The sequence below is a fragment of the Eleutherodactylus coqui genome, chromosome 13, assembly GCF_035609145.1.
Source record: "Eleutherodactylus coqui strain aEleCoq1 chromosome 13, aEleCoq1.hap1, whole genome shotgun sequence".
NCBI classification, from domain to species: Eukaryota; Metazoa; Chordata; class Amphibia; order Anura; family Eleutherodactylidae; genus Eleutherodactylus; species Eleutherodactylus coqui.
Genome location: NC_089849.1, coordinates 104,806,455 through 104,817,905, shown reverse-complemented (window position 1 = coordinate 104,817,905; position 11,451 = coordinate 104,806,455). Strand labels below are relative to the sequence as shown.

Sequence of the window (11,451 nt, the reverse complement as noted above, 5' to 3'; positions counted from 1 at the left end):
GAGTAAAAATACATTTTAAACCTTTTTTTTTTTTTTTTTTTTTTTTTTTTTTTAGCAGCAGCTTTTTACTTGCAATAAAACTAGGGAAAAGTTGGAGAAAAAAAGATATTAAAATAAAATAGCCCTATTTTAGCAAAAATAATTCTGGTAGCTGAAGGAAAAAAGAAAAATAGGGCAGTAAAATCCCTAAGAAGTGTCTGGTCCTTTTTAGGACCAAAACACCCTGGTCCTTAAGGGGTTAAAAGACATCCACAGGATGGATTTGAGAACAGGGCAAAGGACAAACTCTATCAAAGTCTAGGTCTGTGCACTTTTGGACTTTCTGGGTGAGTCTCTATCTACAGAATCTCTGATAAAGCGGCTCACAGTGGCTGTAGAAGCTGCGGACGCCTACAGTTAACCCTTCCCCCAAAACGCGGTTTCACTCTGCTCTTAAGAAGATTACCTGAACGTCATTACAGGAGGCAGACCTGCTAGATATATATTCTCCGTAATACAGCCTCACCATGGCTATACGGAGCTGAACTCCAAGCACCAGGGGGTCTGTGAGGCTCCGGGCTCAGGTCTGTAGACCTGCAGTCGGGTCAGCATCCTTCTAGAATCTGTATAACCAACCAGGGGTGGCGTGGATATGGAAAAAATGTAGTAAGAGCAGAAACTTCAAGGTGACTCAAGCACACGAGGTGGGAATGGTGAATACAGCGAGGACTCTTATTACAGGACCAGACTTTGATCTCCTGATACTGTGTTATATAAGGAGTTATTGGACCTCCTGTGGTGGCGATAAGAACATGGAAGTCCCTGCCCGGTGGTGTTCACTGCAATCATCAGGAGGAGGATTATTATACATCTTGGTTTTAGGGCAGCTTCACAGGGGTGTATTTGTTTTTACATACACAATATGCTGTTAATAGAACCCATTGTTAATGAGTTTATACATCTTGCTATTCTCCCTATTTTCAATGCACACACACACAAAAAAAAAACACAGCATGCTGCACTTGTATGCGCGTTTGCACACCACAGGTCCCCATAGAAGTCTATGCAGGGTGTGCCAATGTGCACACTATATGCTTGCAAAAGAACATATCCAGAACTCCGCTGAATAGCCATTTACCGTAAATCAGGATGTGGTTGAGTCCTGCGTGCAAAAGAACAATGCCTTGTGTGGAAAAAGTGCAGTAAAATACGCTGTGTTCAAATATGGCACAAATATGTGGCACTGAGTCACGTGCGGTTGTGCATACACCCACCTGTGTGAAGCCGCTCTAAGGATGCCTTCAAATGGAATGATTTATCGTTCGCCCCAGTGAATAATGTAAGAGTTCGCTCGTGAAGCCAGTCTATACGGGCAAATCATTCGCTCAGTAAATCGTTGACATTTACTGTATAAGCAAGTGCGAACGACTCCTTGATCGGTATTTAAACCGAGCGAACGAGCCAATGATCTTCGTGCTTGCATGAAATGAACGATCAGCGATGGAGATCAGCGTGGGATTGTTGGCCTTGTTTACACCAGACAATTATTGTTTAAATTCGAACGATCCAGTGTTTTGTTTTTACCGATAATCATTCCGTGTAAGCGCACCTTAAAGGGGTTGTCCCGCGAAAGCAAGTGGGGTTATACACTTCTGTATGGCCATATTAATGCACTTTGTAATATACATCGTGCATTAATTATGAGCCATACAGAAGTTATTTACTTACCTGTTCCGTTGCTAGCGTCCTCGTTTCCATGGTGCCGTCTAATTTCAGCGTCTAATCGCCCAATTAGACGCGCTTGCGCAGTCTGGTCTTCTCCCTGGTGAATGGGGCCGCTCGTGTCGGTGAGCTGGTCCTCGTAGCTCCGCCCCGTCACGTGTGCCGATTCCAGCCAATCAGGAGGCTGGAATCGGCAATGGACCACACAGAGCCCACGGTGCATCGTGGGTGAAGATCCCGGCGGCCATCTTAGTAAGGTAACGAAGAAGTCGCCGCAGCGTGGGGATTCGGGTAAGTACTGAACGGTTTTTTTTTTAAACACATGCATCGGGTTTGTCTCGCACCGAACGGGGGGCCTATTGAACAAAAAAAAAACCTGTTTCGGCGCGGGACAACCCCTTTAAGTTGCAGTTAATTACTGGTCATTTCTCCTTTAAGAAGTGATTAATTCCTGTGGCAGTGAGCTTTGGCGGAGTCCAGGTTACTGCCTATTATGTAAATTTGCTGGAGCCAAACCTCAAGTTTAAACTGACTGTCTCCAGGTTACGGAGTTGTTATCAAATGTGAACATTAACCCATTCACTTCTTCACACTCTGTGTCAGTCAGCTGCTGCTGCCTTTGCACCTGAGATCCTGTAATGTCGTCATGAGCTAAGGCTTGTTTAATAAGTTTGCTTTCTGGATGAATTGAGATTTTATTGCGTAAAGTCCCTCCCCAAAGCCAATATGCAGATAATTCCCAGGAATGTACTTGACCTTATCTGTTCTTGTATCCAGCGACAACGAGAGAACACAGCGAGATAAGCCGAACTTTAGGTGGAGTTCACCTGTACTTGTGCAAATACTCTAAAGTCCATTTCCTCGCTATTCGCGCACCAGCTATAGCTTGCCTGCGAGGCATTCGGCTTTAGCCTTTGTTTCATCGTGATGGCGTTTGCAGATTCAAGCGAGACTCTTACCTGTCTGAACTGTCAGAACACAAGTGCAGATGCCGGAGCCGTAAAAGGTGAGCACAACTTCTGCTGGGTGTGTATCGACTGTGTGCTGGATAAGCAAAGAGGAGTAAGCACACCCCATGAATGTAGAGCGGAGGAACGACTGGTTGGGGAGAGAAGAATCCAGGAGGTGGGGAGACATGGCAGCTTCATCACCTGTACATACTGCGTTCACACTTCTGTCCCAGCCGTGAAGTCCTGTGTCATGTGTGAAGCTTCTCTCTGTGACACCCACCTTACTGTCCACAGCAAGTCCCCAGAACACATCCTTATCGAGCCCACCACCGCCCTACGCAACCGCAAATGTTCTGTTCACAAGAAGATACTGGAATATTACTGCACCTCCGACGCTACCTGCGTCTGTGTGTCCTGCATCCTCTTTGGAGATCACAGAGGACACCGAGTGGAGACTTTTGACGTGGTCTCCAGAAGAAAGAAGACCAGACTAAAAAAGGACCTAAAGAAACTCTTCTCGAGGAGCGAAGAGACTGAGAAACAAAGACAAACTTTGCAGACTCACAAAGCAGAAGTGCTAGGAAAGACTTCTGGTGCGACCGAGAGAGTGACTGCCCTGTTCCGACAAATCAGGAGGCAACTTGACGCCTTGGAGAAGAAAGTCCTAAGTGAGGTCTCCAAGCAGGACGAACAGATGTCCGTTTCAGTGTCTAAACTCATTGAGCAGTTGGAGCTCCAAAAAGATGAACTATCGCAGAAGATGTCCTATATAGAAGAGCTGTGTAACAAGGCGGACCCTCTCGTTGTCTTGCAGGAGCAGGAGTCTGAGAGAGCGGACTTCTGTGGCTCCGAGGTGGGAGCAGCAGACCCGAAGGTCTGCCAGGATGGCCAAATCTATAAAGTGGCCTGTATGGATGAGGGACTGATTGCAGTGACATTACATAAGGGGTTATGTGACACAATAGCTAGCATAATGGGTGGGCTCAATATACACGGAGCTGCAGACCTATTGCTGAACGTCAACACTGCTGGCAATGACATCCAGATATCTGGGGATCTAAAAGCTGCATCCTGGTCACAAATCAACCAGAATTACCCAGAGAAGTCTGAGAGATTCCAGTATGATCAGGTCCTTAGCACCAGGAGCTTCAGCTCAGGGCAACATTTTTGGGAGGTTGAGACAAGTGAGACGGGAGTCTGGTTCATGGGAATGTGTTACCCAAGTGTAGACCGGAAGGGGCGTCAGTCATGGATTGGCGATAATAACAAGTCCTGGTGTTTACGGCGCTACGATAATGTTCAGTACTCGGTGATACATGATGGTAAATGGCTGCAGTTACCCCACAGTGTGTCCTGCCATATCCTTGGGATCTATCTGGACTACGAGGCCGGTCAGTTGTCCTTTTATGAGCTCCGTGACCCTATAAGACACTTGCACACTTTTACTGTCACCTTCGTCGAGCCACTCCATGTGGCCTTCAGTGTGTATAAAGCCTGGGTGCGGATCAGTAACTAGGTATAGTTCCACCAGGACCCTTGAATGGACAGGTGCATTATATAATCATGATGTTGATGGGTGGGAAGAAGTCTTCACAGATGTCCCAGACTATATTACTGGATATTAGACACTGGGGGGAGGGCAGATCATCTGCTGTCATCCATCATTTCTATTGATTAAATGATTCTGGAATATTCCACCTTAATAACGCAATACTGTAATAAACAGATAATTAACAATGACTTTTTATGCTGTGGTGAATGAGAAACCAAATGGTCATTGATGGGCAGAAAATGATCCTTGTTACTACTTCTAGCAGACAGCGGGCTTCCTGCTCAGACACTCATATTTTGAATACAGGGGTTTGCAGCAGTTCTTGGAGCATGATGTTTTGCAGAGCTGTATCCTATTTCAGGATGGGTCCTTACCTTTAACTTGTCTGATACCTGGAGAAAGAGAATTGACAATGTTAAGGCAATTTTAGATGGAACGATATATATACGCTGTGATTAGAATTCAATGCATCAGATCACATGGCCGTGTTCCTGAGACATAAAAGCATTTTTACGTCTGGCCCAAAAGATAGTCCTGGAACTATCTTTTGGGCCAGAATACGTCGACCGCTGTATGGGCTCCTATGGGGGCCCATGGCAGTGGCCGGAAGTGGGAGCCAGTTTAGCAGCGTGGCTGCTAAACTCCCTCTCTCTGCTCTCCTCCCCTCCCCATGCAGGCTCACCTCTGCTCTCCTCCCCACTGGCTCTTTGCAATGGTAGGGGACAGGGGAGGAGCTAAATGCCATCTCGCCTCCTCCCATTGCTGCCTGCAGACAAGAGACGGATGTGGGCGGAGCTAAGCTGCCATCCTCTCCCTGCCCCTTGTCCATAGCCATCAATGGGAGGAAGGACGGGATGGCGCTTAGCTGCACCTATGTCCCCTCCCATTGCAAAGAGCAAGCAGGGAGGAAAGGAGAGGTGAACCTGAGATGGGGAGGGAGGAAAAAGGGGCAACGGTATGGTAGTCTTCGCGTATATGCACCGGGACCCATGCCGTCTGAACGGGCGCACAAGCAGTTGATTTGTGCGCCATTTACCAGTTTTCTCTCTCCCAAGGTAGCGTATATTAGCTGGCGGTGAAAACGCTTGCGGGAAAGCGTTCAACTGCTAACGAATCGCTCACTATTTTTTGCAGGCATGAAAATCATTGTTGGTTCGTTCACTTATCGTTCCGGTTAACCAGCGCTCGTTCAGTCGTTCTCGGTCAATTATACGGCAAATGTGAACGACTGATCGATTTCTCGTTCGAACAAGCCAGTGATGTATCTGTCGGTATAAACAGGCTACACAAGCGAACAAACTAGCGGTGACCTCACTCGCTTGTTCAAACGATAAGCATTTGGTGTAGACGGATCCAAAGCCCTTAACCCTACCAAAGTTGAACTAATGAGGTACCCAAAAAGACCCCAAAGTGTCAATCAGGCAATGGGGTACACATAAAAGAAAGGGGAGAGGCAACAGCAAGATCATGCTGTGTTCAAAGAACATAAGGGCCCCCCAGTTTTTTTTATTCCTTCTATTTCTGTTTTAGGCCTCTTTCACATGGGTGGCACGATATCGCCGCAAGAAAATATCACGATTTTGTGTCACTACAAAGTTACACAACTTTGTAGCACTCTTCTGCCCTACCCTGAAAATAAGCCCTAGTGACATAAAAAAATTAAAATAACCCCAAATACATCACCTAACAGCTGCTGTTCACTCTGCTTCGCCTTCCCTGCTGCTCCCCGTCACTTGCTTGTAGTATTCTCTCAACGCTTCCTGGTCATGGGTTTAAATTCCCCGCCTCCAGGAAGCGCTGGCTGTGATTGGTTCGCCCGTGTAAAACCGACCTTAAGACCCTTCTAAAATCTAGGAATACAAGCCCAAAACCTGAGGCTACAGCATTGAGGACACCCGAGGACTACATGAGGACACCTGGGGACAATATGAGGACAACATGAGGACACCATACCCATCAGGGTCCACATCCTGCCCAGTCTCAAGCGCTGCAGTTATGTGTGCACATTGATGCGAATGGTGATCTGGACCGACACAATGGGACAGATTTACTAATCCCGTCTAAGGGCTCCCTCCCGGGCGTACACGTTTTTGCATAATGCTTAGCACAACATATTTTCACTCTTACTTTTTGCGCTGGCAGGGCAGGTTCATTTGCACGCAGCCGACAAACACGCCCTGATTTAAATGCATATTTCGCCTAATGACTTCCAGATGTGTTCTTTTATCATGGAATTGCTTGGCGTATCGTACATCCTGTTTGCACACCTCCCATAGACTTCTATGGGGATCTTTAGTGCGCAAATGCCCAGAAACATAAAGCAGGTCCTACTGTATGCGCAAAATCGGGAAATGTGTACAAACTCATTGACGTCAATGGGTTCTAGTTTCTGCGTATCGCGCATGTAAATCTGCCTGTGAAGGATCCTTAAAGGTGCTTTTAGATGAAACCATTAGCGTTCAAAAATTGTTCAAACAAGCGAAAGTAACCAATAATAGTTCGGTCTAAACGCGAACCAACGACGAACGAGAATTGTTTACGCTTTGTTCGTCAATTTTCCGCAGGCATTAAAATCATCGTTGGCTCGTTTGTTTATCATTCGGTTAATCGGCACTCGTTCAGTCGTCCTCCGTCCCTTATACAGCGAATTTGGAGAGGGAGATCGGATCCCAAAGGGGAAAGATGGCAGTAACCTGTATGGAGTTACTAACAAGTAGAGATGAGCGAGCGTACTCGGTACGGGTGTTCTTGCACTCGAGCACCGCTTTTCCGATTAACTGACTACTCGGACGAAAAGATTCGGGAGGCGCCGGGGGTGAGCGGGGGGTAGCAGTGGGGAACAGGGGGGAGCTCTCTCTCTCTCCCCCCCCCCCACCCCCCCCCCCACTCCCCTCTGCAACTCCCCGCTCACCCCCGGCGCCCCACCCAATCTTTTTTGTCCGAGTAGTCAGTTACTCAGATAAAGCGGTGCTCGAGCGCAAAAACACCCGAACCGAGTACGCTCGCTCATCTCTACTAACAAGGCTTCTTCTAAAGGTGTGTGTAGGGAGTCTTCACTTTTGTGGGGATTTTTGCCTGTACTATATGCAGAGAATAGAACCCATTGGTCTCAATGGACTTGTACAAATTTCAGTTTTTCCGCACAAAAAATTGGAAAACTCAGCATGCTTTACTTTGTGCCAATCTGTGCACCAAGGGTCCCCAAAAAGTCTATGGAGGGTGTGCAGATGCACGTACAACACGCTGCGTGATTCTACTGGAAAAAGAGCATATCTAGACTAAATATCCATTTAAATTGGGGCGTGTCCATCTGCAGCATGCAAATAAACTTGGGTGTAAAGTGGGTGTAAAGAGTGCAGTAAAATACACCAACATGTGCACAAAAAAACCTCCTTTAACCCATTAGTGACCAAGCGGTTTTTCCATTTTCATTTTTTCCTCCGCCCTCTTTAAAAATCGTAACTCCTTTATTTCTCCATCGCCGTCGCTGCATGAGGGCTTGTTCTTTGTGGGACAAGTTTGTATTTTTTAGTGGTACTATTTAATGTACCATATCATGTACTGAAAAATTTTCGGAAAATTCTAAGTGGAGAGAAATGGCAAAAAAATTAAATTCTGCCATCTTTCAGAGTATCTTGTTTCTGCAGCAAAAAGGACATAACTTTATTCTATGGGTCAGTACGATTGCTATGATACCAAACCTATATAGTTTTTTTTTTTTTTTTTGCTGTGCTACTTTTATTTTTTTCAAAGATTTCAAACATTTAAAAAAAATTTTTTTTGCCGCCATCTTCTGAGCGCAATAACGTTTTTATTTTTCTGTTGACTTTGCGGGATTTCCTGTAGTTTACGTTGGTAGCATTTTGGAATACATGCGCCTTTTTGATCGTTTTTATAGCATTTTTTTCTTGTAGACCGTGTGACCAAAAAAGTGCATTTCTGGAGTTCTTTATTTTTTTTTCTGACGACGTTCAGCGTGCGGGGAAAATAATGCATTACTTTGATAGATCAGACTTTTATGGACGCGGCGATACCAAATATGTATTTTTGTTTTATTATTTAGATTATTTTATTGAAAATATAGTGAAAGCTTTTTTAAAAACTTTTATTACTTTTTTTTAACAATTAGTAAAACTTTATTGTTCTTATTTTAACTTTTTATTTTAAGTCCCCAGAGGGGACAACAACTTGCGATGCTTTGATTGCGCCTGCAGTATGATGTGATGCCATAGCATCGCATCATGCTGCGATTGGGCAGGCAGTCTATCAAGCTACCCCATGGGGATGGGTGGATAGGCATTCTGTCATGACTGCCCTGGGACTATTCAGAATGCCCCCATCTTCCATTACACAAGCACGGCTTCCTGTGATCTCATCGTGGGGGGGCTTATGGGACCCCAAACGATGTTCAGGGGATTTACATGCTGCGGTCAGAATTGACAGTGGCATTTAAAAGGTCAACAGGTCCGATGAGCCGCGCAGTTCATCGGAGCTATTGCCGTCACCTGGGATGCATGAAGAGAGATCCCTGTGCGATCTCCCTTCAAAACGGTGTATCGGTGGTCACTAAGGGGTTAAAACGCAAATACGTTGCGCTGAAGTGTGTGTGATTGGGCATACATCCGTTGGATCTTTCAAATTTTAACTAACCGTTCAGTGTAAACAGGGTCTACAATGGAACGATGAGCAATGATTCATTCGCCTGTCGTTCATTTCATTCAAGCCCAAAAATCATCATTCACTACTAGTGCGGTTCAAATACCCATCATTTATCGTTCTCATTCATTGGCACAGGCACTGAATCCAATAACAGAGCCCACCGATCCAGCACTGAGCTCTGTTATTGGCAGCCTCTAAACGTGACAGCGGAGGGGAGACCCGGAGCAGCGGCACGGGACACGGCAGGACCTGGGAGAGGTGAGTATATGCCTACTTGTTATGCTGCAGCATGGGGAGCTGCTTGACAGACATTCTACAACTTGGAAGACCCCTTTAATTATTGAAAGGCACATGGGGTTACAACTGAGATTAAATTTCTAATCCGCCTTGTATATAATCAGTGCTACCGTAGTAACGCAAATGGCTGAAGTGCCATTTAGATACAATGATTATTACCGCTCAAAATTCGATCAAAAGACGTCTTTTGAGCGATAATCGTTGAGTCTAAACTCACGGCCATCGTGCAGTTTTCGTTAACGATTCGCTCATCGATGAGTCTTATCAGGGCCGCGCAGTTCTTAGCAGGACATCGCTGATACTATTGTTTCAGCTGCTATCCCACTCGGAGAATACAGCCGGAGTATGAAGAAGACAGTGGTCCAGCTGTGTCCTGTATACCCCGCTCGGAGCGCTCAGCTGTATACCAGCTGTGCGCTTAGTGAACACAGCAGGAGTATGCAGAAAACAGCGCTGCAGCTGTGTTCTGTATACCCCGCTCGGAGCGCCCAGCTGTATACCAGCTGAGTGCTCTGTGAACACAGCAGCTGTATACAGAAGACAGCGCTCCAGCTGTGTTCTGTATACCCCCCTCGCAGCGCTCAAAAGTATACCAGCTGTGCGCTCCATGAACACAGCAGGAGTATGCAGAAGACAGCGTTACAGCTGTGTTCTGCATTCCCCACTCAGAGAACTTAGCGGGATACCAGCTGAGTGCTCTGTGAACACAGCAGGAGTATGCAGAAAACAGCGCTCCAGCTGTGTTCTGCATATCCCGCTCGGAGCACTCAGCGGGATACCAGTTGAGTGCTCCGAGAACAAAGCAGCTGTATACAGAAGACAGTGCTACAGTTGTCTTCTGTATACAGAGGCAGCCTTCATTTACACACTAATAAGCTTTTAAGTTGCTATTTAGCTACTTAAGAACTTATGGAAAGTGAAAGCTTAAAACTGTCACTCAAACTTCTGTTTGAGCGAATTTTAAGCGATCATCTTGCCGTGTAAGTGCACGCAACGCTTATCGCTCAAAAGGTGGAAGATGAGTGATTTTTGAGCAATAATCGTTGTGTCTAAATGGGCCTTAACACTATTTTTCTGAAAAAAACATAAATCTGTATAATTCTGGGAGGCTACATAGCAAACCTACTGCAAGAACAGAAACCTTGTTGGTGGTTAGGAGCGCAGCGGAAGGAGAAGCGCTGGAGGGCGAGGGGTTTATAGCAGTTGACTATTGTCTAATTCTTGTGGTCATATTTGCATTCCTAACACATCACAAGACTGGGAGTCACAAAGATCAAGTTTGTTCATTGTGAACGCCCTTGGAACTACTTAGAGCTATGGCAGCGTTGGTACATAATAGTGTAGGTAGACCAAAACAAGTCAGGAGACCTCATATAAAAGAGCTGTGGAGGCTGAAACTCAAGATGTGCAAGAAAATTAGACCCAGAAGGGAAAAGATGGCGGCTACATGTAAGGAGTTACCAACAAGCCTGCTTCTAAAGGTGTGTTTAGGCAGTACGAATATCGTCAGATAGTCATTCAGTGTAAACACGGCCAACGCTCGAACGAATAATGAACTTATCGTTCATTTCATGCAAGCATGAAAACCATTGTTGGCTCATTCACTGATCATTCAGTCGTTCTCATTCACTAGTACACAGGCGGATTGGCAACTTAAAGTGGCCCTAGGAAAATGTACCAATGTAGCAGCACCAACCATAATGGCTGCCTCACTACCACTGGTGGAACTATAGGGGATGCGATTGCACCCGGGCCCAGGAGCATTAGGGGCCCCATAAGTCTGCTCTTCTCTATATAGGGAGCCCAGTACTATGAATACAGCATTATAATTGGGGGCCCTGTTACAAGGTTTTGCAGTGGGGCCCAGGAGCTTCAAGTTACGCCTCTGGCTACTACGGTAATAAAGTATGCTATGCGCCTCTATGCTATTTGTGCAGCATGGCCACTTTCATTCAGTGTGAATGGCTGGCTGTGCTATGCTAATAGTGTAGATGCTCCACACTGTGTCCCTAGCATGATAATGCTGTTACATCTGTAGGTAGGTTAAAATTATCAGAAATAGGGGCAACACAAATAAGTGGGGTCAGAAAACGATTCCAAGCGTAGACAGTATAAATAATGCACAGGAAATGTTTTTGTCACAGATGTCTGTGCAGAAATGCTGCGGATTTGCTGTAGATTTAGCCCTTGCATTGCAAAGGATGAAATCTGCTTTAAAAATCCACTGCAAGCAATTGACATGCTGAGGATGCCAGCATGCACCTGTGGGTCCATCACCACTCTAAAGGCCTA

General features: G+C 45.8%; 1 protein-coding gene across 1 annotated transcript; it reads left to right on the top strand.

Annotated features, from left to right (window-relative positions):
• Positions 1-2,163: 2,163 nt before the first annotated feature.
• On the top strand, positions 2,164-4,391 carry LOC136587314 (tripartite motif-containing protein 14-like). The gene has a single exon (XM_066585872.1). It carries the CDS (start codon positions 2,629-2,631, stop codon positions 4,165-4,167), a length of 1,539 nt encoding a protein of 512 aa, XP_066441969.1. The 5' UTR covers positions 2,164-2,628; the 3' UTR covers positions 4,168-4,391.
• The last annotated feature ends 7,060 nt before the right edge of the window (positions 4,392-11,451 follow it).